Raw genomic sequence first — 21,378 nt, 5'->3', positions numbered from 1 at the left:
AAGAATAGTAAGATTCTGGAATCTCAGAGAATAACAAGATTCTAGAACACCAAAGAATAGCAACATTCCATGCTACTAATCCAGGGCAAGCAGTGGCTTTCCCCATGTCTTTCTCAATAACAGACTATGGACTTTTCCTCCAGGAACTTTTCAAAACCTTTCTTAAAACCAACTGCGCTATCCGCTCGTACCACACCCTCTGGCAACGCGTTCCAGAGCTTAACTATTCTCTGAGTGAAAATTTTTTTCCTCCTATTGGTTTTAAAAGTATTTCCCTGTAACTTCATCGAGTGTCCCCCTAGTCTTTGTAATTTTTGACGGAGCGAAAAATTGATCCACTTGTACCCGTTCTACTCCACTCAGGATTTTGTAGACTTCAGTCACATCTCCTCTCAGCCCCTGGGCTACGTGGATCATTGATCTGGACCTAGTATGGATATTCTTATCCCACCGAAGCCACGACCTGACTAAGCTCCCTTGGTGAATGTCAAAGTGTAAAACGGTAGTTTTCTGAAATTGGTATTTACAAGTATATAACCTAATGTAACACAACATAACATCTGTACTTGTGTGCTGCTAACACCTGTTCAGTTCAAAGCAGTTTACAAAGACAAGACGCCAAGTAAAATCCACTAGGAATTTCCTAATAGATTGTTGTAAGTTAAAATTATCAGCTTCCGTTTGAGAGCATAAATCTTCCAAAAAGAACAGTTTTCACTTTACTTTTTAAAATCCTTATAAGTATAGGTTTGATAAAAACAAGCCAAAACCTCTTTCCTCAATATAGGTCTATCATGTAGCTGCAGTCTTTTCCAACCTTTTGTTGATGGAAAAGCAAATGGATTTTTTTTTTTAATTATTATTATTTTCATTAATTAGTACAAAGTACTTATTATTGAAAAACAATGCAGCCCATGTCAAGGGATTGAGAGGAAAATTAAAAGTAACTATAAAGGAAATCCAAATTACCCTTAACAAATGGATAATTATTATTATAAGTTCTTCAGGCTCTAAGGATGAAACAAAAGTGATCATACATCTAGGGTTCCTTTTACTAAGATGTGTTAGTGGTTTTAGCACGTGCTAGACGCAAACGCCTCCATTGAGCTGGTGTTAGTTTTTGGCGCGGGGTTAGCGCGCGGGGCAATGTAACGCATGCTAAAAATGCTACCACAGCTTAGTAAAAGGAGCCCATAACGTGGGCTGAATCCATAGAGTATTTTTATATAAGATACGTGAGAATTTTTGCATAATTTTTGCTTCAGTTGGAAGCCAACAAAGCTTTTGAAAATAACATCAAACACTGTCGTATTTTCCTAGTGAGACGATTAGGTGAAACGCCGTGTTTTGCATTGGGGTCCTTTCATCACGCTCTAACCCCCGCGGCCGGCTAAAAAACTAACGCCTGCTCAATGCAGGCGTTAGCGGCTAGCGCGGCAGGCGGTTTAATGTGCGGTATTACGCGCATTAAACCCCTACCGCAGCTTGATAAAAGGACCCCATTGTGTGCAGTGTTTTCAATATATGTCTAGAACTGCAGTAAATGCACCGAAGCCCATTCCATTCCTTTGGGCTTGGTTGCATTTGCTGCAGGAGAATCAATGCCGCAGTTTTGTAAAAGGGGCCCTAAGACTGCGGTAGCCTAATTGTGGCAATAATAGAGCTTGGGCCAGAAGCCAAAACTCTTCTCCTGCAAAAAAAACTTCTGATAGTAATATGTATGGAAATACTTGAATTCTATATTTGCTTAATTCCTTCATTACAATGTTATAATTGGAAATAAAAAGAATGGGGGAAGGGGAAAGGGAACGGAGGGGTGGTGGTGGTGTATAGAGGAATGAAATAGGCCATATGGAAATATATTTTGGAGGAATGATAGAAATATGTATGGAAAAATTATAATTGTGAATCTAATCTATATATATAAAATCGGAGGTATGTATGTGTGTATGTATGTATTTGTGTGTGTATGTGCCGCGATCACGCAAAAACGGCTTGACCGATTTGAACGAAACTTGGTATGCAGATCCCTCACTACCTGGGATGATATGTTCTGGGGGTCTCGCGGCCCACCTGCACACGTGGGCGGAGCTACAAACATAAAATCAGATTTCACCCATTCATGTCAATGGAAAAAATGTAAAAAGCTGCCATTCTCACAGTAATTCAAAAACGGCTTGACCGATTTGAACGCAACTTGGTATGCAGATCCCTCACTACCTGGGGTGATATGTTCTGGGGGTCTCGCAGCCCACCTGCACACGTGGGCTGAGCTACAAACAGAAAATCAGATTTCACCCATTCATGTCAATGGAAAAAATGTAAAAAGCTGCCATTCTCACAGTAATTCAAAAACGGCTTGACCGATTTGAACGAAACTTGGTATGCAGATCCCTCACTACCTGGGGTGATATGTTCTGGGGGTCTCGCGGCCCACCTGCACACGTGGGCGGAGCTACAAACAGAAAATCAGATTTCACCCATTCATGTCAATGGAAAAAATGTAAAAAGCTGCCATTCTCACAGTAATTCAAAAACGGCTTGACCGATTTGAACGAAACTTGGTATGCAGATCTCTCACTACCTGGGGTGATATGTTCTGGGGGTCTCGCGGCCCACCTGCACACGTGGGCGGAGCTACAAACAGAAAATCAGATTTCACCCATTCATGTCAATGGAAAAAATGTAAAAAGCTGCCATTCTCACAGTAATTCAAAAACGGCTTGACCGATTTGAACGAAACTTGGTATGCAGATCCCTCACTACCTGGGGTGATATGTTCTGGGGGTCTCGCGGCCCACAACTCTATGTTGCTTGTTCAAGGGTGGGTTCACCCAAGAATTTATATGTTCTTGCTCCTGGAGGTGAAACTAAAAATGTTGTTTATAATCAAGTTTTGCGTTAGTTGTAATGTATTCATTTTGTCAGATATTTCACATTATAATTTGAATATATGTGTGTGTGTGTATGTATGTACATTCCAGCATAACTCTTCAATGCATGGACAGATTTCAACCAAACTTGACATACACATTACTTACTATCTGAGGACACACACTGTGGGGGTGGGAAGGGGGGATATGTAAAAATGATTGAAAATGACAGATTTTAGTATCTACCCCATAGTGTTTTCGGGCTCACAGATGAATACTCAGCATAACTCTGAAACGCATGGAGAGATTTCAACCAAACTTGGTACACATATGACTTACTATCTGGGGAAAAATATTGTGCAGGTGGGACGGGGTAAAATACTGTGGGGGTGGGAAGGGGGTGATATGTTAAAATTATCAAAAGCGACAGATATTAATGTCCAACCCATAGTTTTCGGGCTCGCAGAGATGAATACCGACACTCCCGATGCCGTTTAAGTCTAAGTTCAGCCCCATAGAGAGGGACATTCCTTTGGGACATGTGGAGGGTAGGGGGTTGGGACATGGGGGTGGGGCATATGGGATATGTGGGGGGGGGGGGTAACGTGGGGGGTGGGACATATGGGACATAGTGGGGTGGGACATGTAGGGGGTTGGACATTTTGGGATAAATAAATATCCGGGCAATGCCGGGTAATCAGCTAGTTGTAATGAATATCTTTTTGCATTATATTATTGTATATTTATTTGATTCCTTCAATAAAATGTTATAAATTAAAACTTCTGAATATATTATAGTTTTCTTAAACCAGAAATGTAGTCAATAGAGCAATATCTTTTTGCTCTAAACCTTTTCTCCTATATTCGTTTCTTCATATAATCCTCAAAAATACCACCTTGGATTTAAGTGTTGCTTCTTCACAGAATCCTATATTTATTATCAAAATTACTTAAATAGATAAATATGTGACATGGCGTTTTACTCTTAATAAAGTTACTTAACTTATATGTGGTCTTCCTTTCAGGGATAACTTTGCCAACATGTTTCACTGAAAGTTTTAGCAAGGCCGTTCATCCCTTCAGAAAGCTTGGTGCCACTCCACCTGACCACATTGATTCCATTTCTGGTTTATTGAATGTTCTCATTATAAGTCTGAATTTAAAAGCTTAGGCTTGAAGTAGAAATAGTTTTCTTAAAAGCATGAAGAATTTTTTGAACCCACCGCGTTAACTGGAGGTTCGAAGAAAGTATATGATCTAAAAAATTAGTAATATTTTAATTATTGAAGAAAATTCATATTTTATCTGTGATGTAAATGTGTAAATGTCACTATGTTCTTATGGATTCTTTTCTGAAATAATGACTTCAGTGTTTGTTTAGTAATGGAAGAAAAATACAAAAAGTAGAAAGTAATATAAAATATTGGTAAAAAGACAAGGGGCTAGACTCACTAAGCAAACCGATCGTGTACTGATCGGTTTGCAAGCCCTTTGCGACCCGATTTCCCTCCAACCCGATGCACTAACCTGTGTACCGATCTGATCTGCGCATGCAAATGAGGGGGAACGGCATTCAAATATAGGCAGGCAGCGATTCACTAAACAAATGAGGGACACCGACTGGGCTGCCCTGCTTTCTGGCGCCTTGTTCTCTGCTCTGCTCTCTGTCCCGATCTCCTGCTATTAGCCCCCGACTTTCCAGCTCTGTCTCGTCGCCCTGTTCAGCCCCGATCTCCTGCCCTATTCAGCTCTGACTTGCCTGCCCTTCCCCGCAGTGCATGGTTTTAACCCGTGGGTTTAAAGCGGGTTAAAACCACAGGCTCGTGAAGTAGAAAAAACAGTAAAAAAGTTAAAAAAAAAAAGTCAGCTAGTAAAAAAAAGTAAAAAAGCTCTGCCAGGCACGAAGGGTCGGCGCATGCGCAGACCATCGACAGTCAAGGAAGATGGTCTGTGCATGCTCAAGGATCACTCTCCAGTGATCTGTGCGGTTGGTGGGGGGCATGCCAACGATCGTCCCCATTTGCATGCACGAGAGGCAGGTTAGTGAATCTAGCCGAAGGTCCCACAGTCTACTGATATGAGGTGCTAGGGGGGGCTCTTTGAAAAGCATATTTGATGTGTGTATGAGATGGGTGATTCTATATGACACATGACATATTGTATATTCTTTGTCTAGAAAACTTTTTTTTGTTGTTTGTTTGTGATTTTTTGTAATATACCAGTAGGTGGCAGTGCAGAGTCCCTGTATGGAGAGTTTAGGTCTGACTTGGCACACCTTTGCAGAGAGAGGGAGCAGGGTGCTTAGCTCCCCCATACAGGGAAGAAGATATTAGTCCAGAGATGCCAAATCTCATTCATTAGGAGGGTGTCACATGCATTTGAAAGCTTTCTCACTTTCACACTCTTTCAGCCCGATTTCTCACTCGTCAGAGGAGCTTCAGTGCACTGATCTTGATCACTGCTTTCACGAGAGGGAAACTTTAGAGAAGTAAACCAAATGGTCCAGCCAATAGGAAGAAATCTCAGCACACCTTCCTGCCTACTATTTCCTCGTGCCCTGCCCGTTTTCCTTTTACTGTAAGTACATGTGCTCAGCTTGGAAAAGAGATGGCTGAAGGGAGATATGATTGAAGTCTACAAAATCCCGAGTGGAATAGAATGGGCACAAGTGGATCGATTTTTCACTCCGTCAAAAATTACAAAGACTAGGAGTCGCTCGATTTGGGTTACCATATGGCTCCAGAAAAAGGAGGACGGGTTGAGACATCCAGGTTTTATTTCTGTTGAAAGCAACGGAAGTAAAACCCAGATGTCTCAACCCGTCCTCCTTTTTCTGGAGCCATATGGTAACCCTACGCTCGATGAAGTTACAGGGAAATACTTTTAAAACCAATAGGAGGAAATATTTTTTCACTCAGAGAATAGTTAAGCTCTGAAACGCATTGCCAGAGGTTCTGGTGAGAGCGGATAGCGTAGCTGGTTTAAAGAAAGGTTTGGACAAGTTCCTGGAGGAAAAGTTATTGAGAAAGACATGGGGGAAGCCACTGCTTGCCCTGGATCGGTAGCATGGAATGTTGTTGGTATTTAGTTCTCCAATTATTTAGACTCCTTTGTAAATGGGAATCCAGATCTGGTGGTGGAGATTGGCCAAAAGACAAACTCCCGCCTAAGACAGGATCTTTTATAAACTCTGATAATGTCACGCATGATTTACAATGCAACCCCCATTCAGAGATCTGTTATGAACCTTGAGTTCCAGAAGGTGCTGGAAGTCAAAGGCTAAACAACCAGCTGCCTTAGGGTTCATATTTCACATCAGGAAAGCAGCCCAAGACAGAATCTTTTAGAAACTCAGATGATGTCATGCATGATTTACAATGCAACCCCCATTCAGAGATCTGTTATGAACCTTGAGTTCCAGAAGGTGCTGGAAGTCAAAGGCTAGGGTTCGTATTTCACATCTGGAAAGCAGCCCTCTACAGGCTGTACACTTCAAGTAGCAATTACAGAGGCAACCTTCTGCAGGCTGCTCACTGCAGATTGTAAAACTAACACTTAACCTCACAGTGAAATGTACCTGCAACCCTTGCTCAGGAACTGCTGCTTAGTGCTAGGAAACAATTAAATTAGCACTGATAAAAATCAAGCTGTCATAAACATTCTTTTAAACACCCCGGGGCTCCTCAGAATACCCCCCCTCCCCCCGATCAAGTACATAGAAACGTAGAAATAGACGGCAGCTAAGGGCCACGGCCCATCTAGTCTGCCCACCCCAATGACCCTCCCCTACCTTTCTCTGTGAATAGATCCCACGTGTCGATCCCATTTGGCCTTAAAATCAGGCACGCTGCTGGCCTCAATCACCTGAAGTGGAAGACTAGTCCAGCGATCAACCACCCTTTCAGTGAAAAAGAATTTCCTGGTGTCCCCGTGCAGTTTCCCGCCCCTGATTTTCCACGGATGCCCCCTTGTTGCCGCGGGACCCTTGAAAAAGAAGATATCTTCTTCCACCTCGATGCGGCCCGTGAGATACTTGAACGTCTCGATCATGTCACCCCTCTCTCTGTGTTCCTCGAGTGAGTACAGCTGCAACTTATCCAGCCGTTCCTCGTACGGGAGATCCTTGAGTCCCGAGACCATTAGATCAGTGTGGCAGCACTCCTCACCAGTTCCCCTTTTCTTAGGTGCATCTTCTTATTCATTTCTTTAGTGTTTATAAGTTAATTTAGGGCTCCTTTTGCTAAGGTGCGCTAGCGTTTTTAGCACATGCAGCATTTTAGCTTGCACTAAACCCACGCTAGACTTCTAGAACTAACGCCAGCTCAATGCTGGCATTAAGGTCCAGCGCGGGGGCAATTTAGCGTGCGCTATTTTGCGCGTTAAGGCCCTAATGCACCTTTGTAAAAGGAGCCCTTAGTGTTTCAAGTTTATTTATGGCTTGATATACCGACCATTACATGTTTCTGGATGATTTACAATATTAAAAATTAGAAAAAATCTAATAAAATTTAAGATTTAGTTAAAATAAAAATAAAAGGGAGGGGGGTAAAACTAGGACTAAGACAGATTAAGACTTGTTAGAAACAAAAGGTGCTAGGAGATAGGGAAGTTTTAATTACAATATGTAAATAAAAATAAAAAGGAGGGGTAGAGGGATAGGAAGTAACAAGAGGAAGAGGGGGATGTTACTGCTTAAAAGCATTTAAAAAAAAAATTTCCCTTATTAATAGGCATCTTTAAAGAGAAATGTTTTAAGATTTGTTTTAAATTTATTTAGGGAATTTTCACTGCGGAGATAAAGTGGCATTGCATTCCAGAGCGATGGTGCGACTACAGAAAAAATGGAATTGATTGAGGGTACTGTCAGTAAGTTCTGATTCGTAGATCTAAGGACCCTAGGAGGGGTATGTGGAATGAGATATTTGTCTAGGAAAGCAGGGAGGTGGAAGATCTTAATTTTAAAGGTTAGAAGAAGGATTTTATATGTTGTTCTGGTAGCCAATGTAACTCTCGAAGAAGCGGGGTAACATGATCATATTTTTTGGCCTTATAGATAAGTTTGATCGCAGTATTTTGGATTAGTTGTAATCTACGGGTTTGTTTTTGAATTATGCCGTGGTAAAGAAAGTTACAATAGTCTATGTGAGATGATTAATGAGTGAATTAAAATTTGGATCGAAGTGGGTTCTAGAACCATCTGCCATTGTACAGATCAATGGTGAGACCCCATCTGGAATACTGTGTACAATTCTGGAGGTTACATTACCACAAAGATGTGCTGAGAGTTGAGTCGGTTCAGCGAATGGCCACCTGGATGGTCTCAGGACTCAAGGATCTCCTGTATGAGGAACAGCTGGATAAGTTGCAGCTATACTCACTCGAGGAACGCAGAGAGAGGGGAGACATGATCGAGACGTTCAAATATGTCACGGGCCGTATCGAGGTGGAAGAAGATATCTTTTTTTCTTAAGGTCCCACGGCTACAAGAGGGCATCCGTTGAAACTCAGGGGTGGGAAATTTCATGGTGACACCAGAAAATATTTCTTCACCGAAAGGGTGGTTGATCGCTGGAATAGTTTTCCACTACAGGTAATTGAGGCCAGCAGCGTGCCAGATTTTAAGAAAAGATGGGATTGGCATGTGGGATCTCTTCATGGAGGTAGTTAGGGGGTGGGCCATTAGGGTGGGCAGACTAGATGGGCCGTGGCCCTTTTCTGCCGTCATGTTCTATGTTTCTATTTGGCATGTGGGATCTCTTCATGGAGGTAGTTAGGGGGTGGGCCATTAGGGTGGGCAGACTAGATGGGCCGTGGCCCTTTTCTGCCGTCAGTTTCTATGTTTCTATATTTATAAATGATCTGGAAATGTAAAAATAATGAGTGAATTGATCAGATTTGTGGATGGCACAGAATTATCCACAGTTGTTAAATTACAGGTGAATTGTCAGTCAGTGTAGGAATAACTTAGGCATCTGGGCATCCAAATGGCAGATGAAATTTAGGGCTCCTTTTATTATGCCTCGCTAGCGGGGTTAACACGCGTGACTTTTCATCACGCGCTAACCCCCGCACTGGCCTAAAAACTACCGCCTGCTCAAGAGGAGGCGGTAGCGGCTGGCGCGGCCGGTGGTTTAGCGCGCGGCATTACACGCGTTAAACCGCTAGCGCGCCTTTGTAAAAGGAGCCCTTAATGTAGAGGTTGGATCTTATAGCCGGATCCTGTTGAGAACTGTGGATTGAAAAAGTACTAGGGCATAGTTTGATGGACGCTGTGGTCTATAGAGTTGACGTTAAGCAATTAGGGATGTAAGCCTTGAAAAAACCAGAAGGTGAAACATTGTTGGCCTAGTTATCCCTACGAGAAAGACCATACAGCTAAGTACTCTTTAAGTACATAATACATTAATTTATAGTAAGATTATGAAAAGCAATGATCCAGTGACGAATAGACACGTGCATCCTTAGAGTTTTTCGAGTCTAAGGTGGTGTCGCTGAGGATCTGGTTGATCGCTGGAATAGTCTTCCATTGGAGGTGATTGAGGCCAGCAGCATGCCTGATTTTAAGGCCAAATGGGATTGACACATGGGATCTATTCACAAGACAAAAGTAGGGGAGGGTGATTAGGGTGGGCAGACTGGATGGGCCGTGGCCCTTATCTGCCGTCTATTTCTATGTTTCTATATTAACTGTTTAAAGTGAGGAGTATAACGGATGTATTTGAATTTATTACATTTTTAGTCAGAAATTCTGGAGTTTTCCTCATAAAAATATTGATATCAAGTTTAGATGCTATTGGACACCTAGAAACAGTGACATAGCCAGATGGCTAATTTTGGGTGGGTCTTAGCCCTCACTCTACCTTCCCTCAGCATCTCCCCCACTTAAAGCAAAATATAAATACCTGAGCTGGTAGGGGTCCCCTAATCCTCACCAGCTAAAGACCTCCTCCCAAGGCAGCCAAAATGTTCTCCCACTTCGGTAGTCGGGGGAGAGGAGGGCAGAAGGCAGGGCCAGGGCTGGCAGCAGATACTGTTGGAGATTCTCGCTGGCCACAGGAAAGGTACTTCAAATTTGGTTGGGCTCCTGCCCACCCATGGCTAGGCCACTGGAATAGTGTTGATGTCAGGATGGATCCTTGCAGAATATACAGGAGAGAACTTGGGAACATTATTACTACAAAGTCCAGCCTACCTTGCAGTTTTAAAAAAACAACTGCAAAAAACATAGCTCCTTGTGACAACATTTCAGACTAATGTCAGAATCCAAGCCCACTTCCTGAACTGCTCTCCCCAGTCTCAAGATATGCAGCAGGAACATTCTCTGATGCTTCAATACTCTAACCTTCTGTTTCTGTTTTGTCTTCAATCCTGGTGCATTATCACATGTATGCACGCCTATCTGTAAATTTTTAACCTCTTGCACCATGCTTTGAGCTCTTTAGTTGCAAAAGTATCAGGATAAGTTAATGATGACAATGACATTTTAGATTTGCAGGAGGCTTGTGCTTGTCCCCAAATCTTTTTCTTTTGCTGGTTCTTTCAAAGGCCTTGAAGCCAGCAGAGTCTCCTTGAATCTGAGCTGTGTTTTTTTAGCTGCATCAGGGGAATCACCTTGCACTGGACTGATAAAAGTAGCACAAGGCAAAGCGGTGACATAATTTTCTCACGGAGATAACTGCTGGTTTATTAGCTGAGTATCTAGAACATATATTTAGAATTGTTAAATAATTTTGTTAGTCTGAGTTTTGAAGGCAAAGCCTTTAGGAGACTTTTAATGAACGGCATAGGTTTGTCATTCCCTGGAGAGCTATATGACATAGAAAGATGAAATTTGGCATACAGTAGCAACATAGGAGCCCTTTTACTAAGCTGTGGTAAGTGCTAACACATGCTTACTGCAGGGTAAAAAAGCACTACCGTGGTGCTAAAAAATAGAATTTACGATGTGCTATAGAATTTATTTTGTATTGCTGAGGTTATAGTGCCGGGAGCAGAGATCAGGCTTAGTGCTAACCAGTTAGCCGCGCATTAGCGTTTGTGCCCTTAGGGTTGGATTCTGCAACTGGTGCTGGTACTGGCTGGTGCCTCCAAACCTGGCGCTGGCCCCATGTCAATCATGCACTGGTGGCGGTTGCAGAATCGCGGCCAAGTGTAAAGTAGATGCCAGAAATATAGGCCAGGGTTCTTACTGGCCTACATTCCCGGAACCTGCTTTATACAAGAATGGCGTCTCTCAGCCCTGCGGCCATTTTGGGGTGTGCCAGCCCGGTTACTTTGTTGCGTGAAAGTGTTTGCACATCATTATATAGTGAAAAGTTTTGTTTCCCCTGATGTAGCCTTGTTAAGGCGAAACAGAAGTGCTTTCTGTCGGGAAGAAGCCGCTGGAAAGATTAGATGAAGAGACTACTCATCTTCTAAGAGAAGTGACTTCAAGATAAGTTTGATACGCTTTTTCACTTCATTTAATAAGAACTGAAAGTTTGTTGCTCATTGCTAATTGTTTTTTGGGGCAGATTTACCCTGTTTTTCATTCAAGGACAATGATGACAGAAATTGAATTTTGAAAAATACAAATTTAATTAATTCTAATGAATGAAATGAAATACTGAGATAATATAAATGTACGGAGTCTTTTTCAGACCAGTGATGATACAGGTGGCTTAGGGTACTGTGTAGTCCCAGCTGCCCGTGTATGAGGTCTGTTTTTCTCTGTTTTTCTTTCTCTTTTTGGTTACTGGTCATTGTTACCTGATTGTTGTATATGTTAAAATGTTAATAAAGATGATTGAACTTAAAAAAAACAAACTATTATTCTTTTTCTGTCTGCTTTATTTTTTCTTGATGGTATGATACGAATGTGGTTCTTCTGCTAAAACTATTATACAGTACATTCTCTTTTTGAGTCTTTGTCCGATTTATATGACTATACCCTTGTATTTTTGGTTTGATCTATGAGGGTCATTTCATAAATAATGCAGACTATTTTTTTTTTTTTTTTTTACAGGTTTTATTTTTTTTTCAACTATTTCTTTACAATCCTTCAATATAGTCTCCCTGCTTTGCAATGACCGAGTCCCAACGTCTGGGAAACTTCATTATTCCATCCAAGATACCATTTTTGTTCAGTTGCCAAATGGCTCGGGTATCGACGGAAGAAAGTTCTTCCAGATATGCAAAACGATGTCCACGCATAGGTTGTTTCAACTTTGGAAAGTCTGGTGGACTCATGTCTGGACTGTAGGGAGCATGAGGTAACATCTCCCAGCCGTATTTGTGTGATTTTTCAATGATGGCATTCCCTATGTGCAGGTGAGCGTTGTCGTGAAGAATGAGTGGCCCAGCCAAGAGCAACTGAGGTCAGGTTTTGTGCATTTTTCTGCAAAAAATCATGATAATACACTGTGACACTTGTGATGATGATGCCTTCATGATCATAAGCAAAAATCTTTTGAGCTCATCGAAATTTTTTGGGTCGTGGGGAAGATGGACGTCTCCATTTGTCATTGAAAAGCTACGCGAATACGGCTGGGAGGTGTTACCTCATGCTCCGTACAGTCTAGACATGAGTCCACCAGACTTCAACCTTTTTCCAAAGTTGAAACAACCTATGTGTGGACATCGTTTTGCATCTCTGGAAGAGCTTTCTTCCGCCAGTACCCGAGCCATTTGGCAAATGAACAAAAATGGTGTCTTAGATGGAATAATGAAGCTTCCTGGACGTTGGGACTTGGTCATTGCAAAGCAGGGAGACTATATTAAAGGACTGTAAATAAATACTTGGAAAAAAAAATAAAACATGTAAATTAAAAAAAAAATAATAGGGTGCATTATTTATGAAATGACCCTTGTATGTTTCTATAACCATAAAGTTCTATGACATCACAATGTAAGTGTTAAGAGCCTTAGCCAATAGGGAGAGGAGGAGATAATGGTTACTGTGGATGGGCAGACTGGATGAGCCATTTGGCCTTTCTCTGCCATCGTGTTACTATGTTTCTATGTTTTTGGAAGGTATGCATTTGGTTGGTTGTTTTGCGAGACCTGACAAGAGTGATTGATTTTGGGCTCTTCGTTTGACTGATATGCTTCAGGATTGTTAAGACTCCCGATGAAGGCTATTCAGCCGAAACATAGGCCTGTGTTGCATCTTTTTGATATTACAAAAGCTTCGTGAATCCTATAGCAAGAGTCATCTTGTATTCTATGGTCAGCTTCACTGTGGTTCTCTGAAGTTAGAGCCAAACCATGAATAGAAATAATGGAAAATGGAACCATTTTTACCGCCACACTAAAAATGGCATCAGGCTAGGGATACCGCTGGTCACTTTTTAGCGCAGCTTAATAGAAGAGCCCCACAATCCAAGAAGTGAGAAATAATAATTGTCTCCTTACAATCTTTTGCTGCTTCTCTAACCTCTCTCCAAAGCCGTGTTACTGCACCGCTAAACCCTCCTCTGCTTCTGTTGGCAGAAAAAAGATAATGTTTCAATCTTTGCTCATGATGGGTGGGAGTTATAGGGTTTGGGGGTGGAAAGAAGAGATGTGTGTCATTCTAACTCTTTCTTTTATTGAATAATGGTTTTTGTTTTTTTAAAACCAGGAAGATGCTGTCTAAAAGTTGTATAAATAAATTAAAGAAAGTTGTTAGAAAGTGCCTATTATTACGAGTATGTCACCCTGTGAATGTATCTTTTATGGAAGAGATTTTTCCCCGACTTTGAAAGAGGTTTTTACACCTACCCTCAAGCATAGAAGTCAGCTCTGTGGGTGCTTGAGCACCCCAATATTGAATACATTTCTTGGCTTTGTCCAGGGAGATATCATTTTCATCAGGTTTAGCACCCCCAATAATTTTGAAAAGTTGGTTCTTTTGCTCGCAGACATGCAAAAGAGTCTGATCAAAGGCACAAGTGCCAACACTGAGGTCAACCCGCCTCCCTAATCCCCTTTGCTCACATCTATCAGACTCAAATTTTCCTTCCCCCCGCAACACGTTCAATTCTGCCACCCCACTCCCAGACTCAAAATCCCACCCCCTGACAGCACTGATTCTTGAGGCCCTCCCTGGAAGAATCCCTTACATCACACTCGTGATCTCCATACTTGCTCTGGTGTCAGGTTCATTTAAAATTTGATATAAGGCTTCTAGGCGATGTACAAAAATCATAAATGTTACAGCTTAAAAATTTGAGATCAGGATCCGTGCCTATTCACTCCTACTCTTGGTTCCGAAATGACCACCATGACCCCCTAGCAGTAATCTTGTGGTATTTAACACTAGGATTTGGACTTCCAATTAAGGGAATCATCAGAGACTATTAATGCGGAAAACTTTACTACATCTTGGGTAGATATAGTGAAGTCCTTGTGATACTGTCCACTTGTATGCGTCTACTGTGGAATCCCGCTTCATTTATATCTCATTAACATTGTCTATGTTTTTGCAATTCAGCAGCCAATGCTGGCATGCTTTGGTAGTGGAGGCGTAACCTAGTGGTTAGAACAGCATCCTGAGTGCCAGGGTAACCTGGTTCAAATCTCAGGCATCTTGTGATGTTGGACAACTCGCTTAACCCTCCTTTGTCTCAGATAAAAAACAGAGACTTGAAGGAAATGCCTGCTGTACCATAATGGGCAGACTAGATGGGCCATTTGACCTTTATCTGCTGTCATGTTTCTAATGTAACTCACCTTGAGCTAAATCCAGGTAAAGTGTAGTTACTTACCTGTAACGTAGGTTCTCCGTGGACAGCAGGATAGTCTGTCGATATTTATAACACCCTTTACCCATATGTGGCTGACTCATCCTGCTTGTCCTAGGAGAAATAAATAATACACCTACTCCAATGGGAAAGATCTAACAACATGGCCTTTGTATTCAAAGTCCTTCTCTACATAGATTGTTTGACTGAGGGAGTATTCTGTTACCACACAATTGTCATTTTAAATATAAGTCCAGTATAATTCATTTTACAGTAATCAGCATTTGTTCTTCAAATCTAAAACATTATTGCTGTGGGGAATGCTTTCTTGTTGACTAATTCACTCTGTGATTATCAAAATCTTGTACAATATATTTATCAAAAGAGCCATGGAAATAAATTAACTTAATCTTTACAATTATCCCAAGAGATTTCATCCTCCTACAACTATGGAAATGAGGATCAGGCGTTGTCTCGAGGGAGCTCAACAATTCATCCAATGGCCTAGTTATAGAACCCAGCGAGAAGGCAAAGGTAAGAAGCTGCCTTTTAGTCCAGCAGCATTTGCTGTTGGCAGCTGTTCTGTCAGATGCTGGGCGTTCATTTCTCAAGGCTCCTGCCTTTCCTGAAAATCTTTGTACGCTCAGTAACGGTTGTTGCAGCCTTAGTGCAACATCTTTGGCCTTTGCTGCATTCCTTTGGACTGGTTTCTCCTTTCCTTACCCTTAGCACTCTGGTTTCTTGAAAATCTGTTATGAGCAAAATTACTTTTTTTTGTTGAGGGTAGTGTGGGGCCTCCCCTTGAATAAGATGAGAAAGTATCATTAGCAAAGAAGAAAAAAAAAATAGAGATCCTTCAAAGAACTGTCAAGCTCGGGGATGGAAGGGGATTGGGGGAGGGGAAGTGGGGGGGGGTGTTTTAAAAGATTCTGGCATTTAGATACAGGTCTGTTCATTGGTGGGGGGAGGGGGGATGTGCCTTCTTCGGGGCTCATCAGAGTCCAGGGCCCCAGAGTGCTCTTACGTCACCTCTGGCCTCGCTTGCCCTGAGTTGAGTAGGGGGGGGGTTGGCTGTTGTTGTTTTTATTCTGTACATGTTTGATGTCATGTTGTCTATGACCCTTTGTGTGCCTTTGTATTGCTTTCGCTGTTTGCATCAATAAAAATTGTTTGAACCTAAAAAACGTAATCAAGCTGATTTCGCTATTAAACTTATGAGAATTAGTCACTAGCTAAGGAGGTCATCCATTAGGATCTGCCGTGTTTTTTGATTACCTAGAGCAATGATTCCAAAATCAAAACTGTTTCTAACATAGAATTAACATCTCTTAGATACCTCTGACAATATTTGCTATAGAACAGTTTTACTTGCTTTCAGGAGTAATTGCCACCATCCTGCCCTTTTTGAAAAATGTGCAGTATGAACAAAATTGCTTCATTCTTCGGTCCATTGACCTTAGCTCCTCATCCTACAACTGTAGCTGTATTCAGTTACCGTTTTACAAGAAAACTTGGTTTTTCTTAGGGATGTACATCTATTAGTGTTACACATTAAAACTTTTTATTAAAGTGAATGTATGAAACAAACTGGCATAGCTCAGAACTCGGGAGAAAAGCCCAAATGGCCCCAAAATCTGTGCTTTGTGCACATCACTGGCATTTTTGGTTCTGGTCGATCATTTATGCTGGCTTTTATTAAACGGCGCTAGAGGATTTTAGCGCAGGCTGACAAGGTAAATGCTCTGACACTCAAAGAATCCGATGAACATCAGAGCATTTACCTCACCTGCCTGCGCTAAACCCTTCTAGCGCAATTTAGTAAAAGGAGCCCTTAGAGTTCTAGTATCTAATGGTCACTCAGATTTTCCAGCCTGTCTTAACTTCTGAATGATCCCTGAGTGACCATGAAATACCAAAATGAGCCCATTTGAATATATTTGAGATCAGTAATGGCTTTCTACTTCTTACATCCATATTTGTAATCCTAAATGATTTGTGGCCAGGGAGGGGTGATTCCTGGCACTCGGCTGACACTTGTACATCATGCTAAGCTTTAGAAACACAAGCTAAATAATAAAAAGCTGGCTTGCCTTTGCCCCTGAGAGGCTGTTATAACATACCAAAATGTGCTCAAACATCACTTCTATGTGTGCATACTCTCCACCTCTGTCTAGAGCAGTTCTACAGAACAAAAAATAGAACCCTGTAAAGAGTGGAGGTGTAAGTACACAAAAATCTAAAACCCTCCCTCACCCCAAGAAGGAAAAATGATTAAGGGAAAGAGATGAGAACTACTAATTGCTCGAACTAGCCAACTGTGTATTAGACTTTAATTTTTAACGGGAGAACCCTCAGTCACACAGCAACCCCTGGAACGTCCAGGGACAAGCTGCCGCGGGTTTACACTCAAAAGGTGTTAACTGCGAAACATCCCCGGGCTCTCTCCGTGTGAATAACTAATGTGCACAACAAAAAGTGCTATGTGTGAAAAACAATATATGAAAAAACACACATCAAATATAAATAAAGATAGAATTCATCTCTTTCCCCTAATCTGGGGGCCAAAAGGAAAATTGGTGTCCAAATCTAACCAAGCAAAAAAAGACACAACTGGAAGAAATTAGCTTCTCCGTGTGAGTGCAGTCAGCAGGCAGTATCTTCGTCTTTTATTTTTAGAGCAGTTCTACAGCATGCGTGGCTGATACTTCACCTGTTTCCATTGCAGATTCTTCAGGAACGAGGATCTCGGATGTGAAGAACAAAAAAGGACAGTTTGGAAAGGCCTCTCTTGGGCCTTCCAGCTTTGGTCTTATACAGATACCAGGTCAATGCAGTGCAAAGCTAGGTCTGCTCTGCTGAGGGAGAGCAATTATTAAACCAAAGGATTTTATTCCAGGAAAGCAATTTTCTTCTCATCATATGTTCTCTTCAAGAATTTTATTTTTCAAAATAGCGCTGTACTCCTTTTTTTTTTTTCTTTTTCTTCATAGCAAAGCTTTTGACCTGTGCCCTGTGCAAGCTTTTTATAAGGACTGACCAAACCAGGCCAGAGAGAGCAAATTTAGAGGCATGGCACATTCCATCTGGAGATGTAGCTGAGTTATGTAAACTGAGGGTTGACATGTGTTATATAGCTTAGCGCTCATTTTAGCCCTCTTCTCTTTACAGAAACCATTCTAAAATTAACACTGGAATTTCTTCTGCCCTTCTCCTTTACAAGTGCAGATTTCTTAGTATCTGACTTTATTTACCGCATATTAATTTTTAAACTAAACCTGTCAGTTGCTGTAGCAAATTTCTAAATGCAAGCAGTGTTTGTTTTTTGATGTTGCTGGAACCCTGTGCTATGTTGACATCCTGAAAGTAGTGGAAAGAAAGATTTCAATTATTACTACCACTGCTTGTCACTCATACAGTATATGGTTGTATTAGAATTAACAGAACAGAACAGAACAACTCACTTTTATATTTCTCCCTCTGTATTTGCGGTTTCAGCAATCGCGGTTTTGATTATTCACAGCTATTAGCTTGCTGGCTCCTTCCCCCCCAATTACATCAGCTTGCTTAGAGAAATAGCTGATTCCAAGCGTTTACAGAGAAAATCGCCGATTCCCAGCACTTTCTTCACCGTGTTTTGCCTCTCTTTCAGGAACAGGCCAGGACTCCCACCATGTTATTTGCGGTTTCACCATATTCACAATGGTTTTTAATAGAAAACAGAGAATAACATATGAAAAAGTTATTTGCGGTTTTCCTGTATTTGGGGTTCTGTCAATCCCCTATCACAGCAAATACGGAGGGAGAAGAGTATACTACAATACTGTTAGGTTCTGTGTGGTTTACAAAAGAAGAAAGCGGTTACAATAGACGGAATGCATCAGTTACCCAAAGGATCTAATAAACAGATATGTTTTTAGATGCCACCTAAATTGTTGATAAGTGGTAGAGATCATGATTAAACAAATCAAATCCTCACCGCTTGGTAGGATAGAAGACGTTGATGATATCTTTTAAATTTACAACAGCCTTTGGCAGATGGAAAAGTGAATAAAGCATGCGAGTGTCTAAAATGTTTTGACCTTACAAATGTAAATGAGTCCATGAGATAATTAGGTACAAGACCTGTTAGCACCGTAAAACCAAAACGACCCAACTTCAGCTTCACAAGGGCTTCAACCGGCAGGTTACATCTTTCTACCGGCAACAAGTGCAGTGGCCAGTAGAAAAGTGTAACACGATCAAACTTATTCAAATTGAAGATCAGTCCAACCGCTACGTTCTGAATAATGCAAAGTCTATAAAGATTTTTTTTTGAGCACTAGCCAGATAGACAATATTACAATAGCCGAGCTGACTTGGAACCGGGGCTGGCACTAAGGGCTCATTTTCTAAGGTGCGCTAGTGTTTTTAGCGCACGCAGGATATTACCACGCGCTACACAGCTAGAACTAATGCCAGCTCAATGCTGGCATTAAGGTTTAGCGCCCGCGCGGGGCGATTCAGTGCGTGCTATTCCACGCTTTAATGCCCTAACGCAGCTTAGTAAAAGGAGCCCTAAAAGTCTAAAAGATGACATCAAAATAAGCTCTGATGGGACACAATTAAGCCCTTTGGACCAGGGCATCAATTTGATTCTTCCTAGTCAAATTTTGATCCAAAATTACTCCTAGGGCTCCTTTTACAAAGGCGCGCTAGCGGTTGTAGCGCCCGCTAGCTGCTACTGCCTCCTTTTAAGCAGGCAGTAATTTTTCGGCTAGCGCATGCTGATCCTCTGCGTGCGCTAAAAACGCTAGCGCACCTTCGTAAAAGGAGCCCTTAGTATCTTGCTAGTGGATTGGATGGGATAAATTTTGGTATTTCAAGTTACAGATGTCTTGATACAATTTTGACGTGGAATTACTGCAGAATATAAAACCTCACATAATATTCTGCTCTGTTTTCCATATTCTGAGCAGAAATAAAAGTAGGAAGTCAGACCACAAACAATATCAATCTTGGGAACACAAAGAACAGGTTTGTGCTCACTTCATGTTAGTGGAACAACTTCTATCATGGAAAGACCATTAGCCATCCTTAGTAGTAATATTTCACATTTTTGGTTAATTGTGTCTCCTCAATGTATAGACCACCACCTCTCAGCACTACAAAGCCACCTTGAAAATATCCAACTTTAGTATGATGTCAGAACAGTCCATTCTCGTTATTTGCAGTAGTACAGTTCCCGAAAATGTTTGCAAACTGCAAAATTGTGAATAACGAGACATCGAGGCTATGGGAAAATAGAGGTTAGGTTCCAGCACCTCAAAATCACAGAAAGTGAACAGTGGATCCTATTGAGAAAATAGGGTTAGCTTCCTGCATGGGACAGTGCTGTAAAGTAAAGAAATTGGAATGAGTTAATTAAAATCAGGGAATCAAAATGACCGAGTTCTCTGGAGGAAAGAGGTCTATTCCTATAAACAACTAATTAAAGTAAAACATAAGACATTTTATGCTTCTAAAATCAGTATTATTGGCACTAATACTAAAGAACTCTTTAAAATTGTTACCAACATCTTTGAAATTAATTCCCTCTCACAATCAGCTCAAGTAATCCCCCCTCACTTTGTAGAGCTAGCAAGATATTTTAGTAAGAAAACTGATAATCTACGATCATCATGCTCATTGGTTTACCTTCACTAACTGACTCTTGTCATGTCAGTCTAGAGAGGGGTACTTTTGCTAATGCTTCCCGGCAGTGATGAAACTAGCGCCTATACAGTTTCAATTACATCTGTTTATCTGGATAATTCATCTGCTCGATACTGGCATCTTTCCTCCATCTGGAGCTCATATCATCGTAACTCCAATTCTTAAGGATCCTAAGGGATCTATATCGTTGGTGGCTAATTATAAGCCTATTTCATCAATTCCATTTTTTATAAAAAAATTATGGAAGGTTTAGTAAACCACTAACTGTTGAATTATTTGGAACATTTCTCCATTCTGCTTGGATCACAGTCAGGATTTAGAGACAGTTTTGGCATCACTAGTGGATAATTTATATAGTCTTTTCAGTTAGTGCTATGGTTTTGCAGTTGGACCTGAGTAGTGCGTTCAATCTTGTGGACCATGATAAACTGTTGGAACGTCTGGATGCTATAGGCATACATGGCCAAGTTTTAAAATGGTTTGAGGGTTTTCTTAAATTTAGAACTTATCAAGTAAATCTCAACAATGACCTTTCAAACAGTTGGAGTAACCCTTATGGAATACCCCAGGGGTCTCCTCTGTCGCCATTGCTTTTTAATATCTATTTGGCCTCTTAAGGCAACAGATTATCCCAGTTTAAAATTAAACTATTTAGTTATGCAGATGACATCACTCTTTTAATTCCTGTACATACCTCTTTCTCTCAAATCAATCAAAATGTGGTTGAGATTTTACAGATAATTGAATTTTGGATGTTAGAATTTAAATTGAAAATTAATACAGAAAAAACTACATTTTTCTTTGCGTCACCAAATTTAAATGAAGACGTTACATCTATTGTCCTAAATGATAAAATCTATAGCATCCAATCAACCATAAAGATACTTGGGGCTCCTTTTACAAAGCCGCGCTAGCGGTTTTAGTGCACGCACCGGATTAGCACGCACTATAGCGTGCGCTAGCCAAAAATATACCGCCTGCTCAAAAGGAGACAGTAGCGGCTTGCACATGGGGCAATTTAGCGCACGCTATTCCACGCGTTAAGGCCTTAGCGCGGCTTTGTAAATGTAGCCCTTGGTGTAATTTTGGATCGTACCCTTACTATGAAAAAT

General features: G+C 41.2%; 1 protein-coding gene across 2 annotated transcripts in view; it reads right to left on the bottom strand.

The window, feature by feature from the left end:
- LOC117367468 (proton channel OTOP2-like) overlaps nucleotides 1–17,599 on the bottom strand; it is a 71,933-nt gene extending 54,334 nt beyond the window's left edge. Inside the window, exon 1 of one of the 2 annotated variants that reach the window (XM_033960023.1) lies at nucleotides 17,286–17,599. Coding sequence is in view for 1 of the 2 variants with exons in the window: in XM_033960022.1 (XP_033815913.1) it covers nucleotides 17,286–17,295 (10 nt within the window). In the remaining variant the exon portion in view is untranslated. The remainder of the gene's footprint in view (nucleotides 1–17,285) is intronic. The other variant, XM_033960022.1, reaches the window with a different exon arrangement.
- Between the last annotated feature and the right edge of the window lie 3,779 nt (nucleotides 17,600–21,378).

The sequence above is a fragment of the Geotrypetes seraphini genome, chromosome 10, assembly GCF_902459505.1.
Source record: "Geotrypetes seraphini chromosome 10, aGeoSer1.1, whole genome shotgun sequence".
Taxonomy (NCBI): domain Eukaryota; kingdom Metazoa; phylum Chordata; class Amphibia; order Gymnophiona; family Dermophiidae; genus Geotrypetes; species Geotrypetes seraphini.
This window is presented reverse-complemented; position numbering and strand designations above follow the sequence as displayed.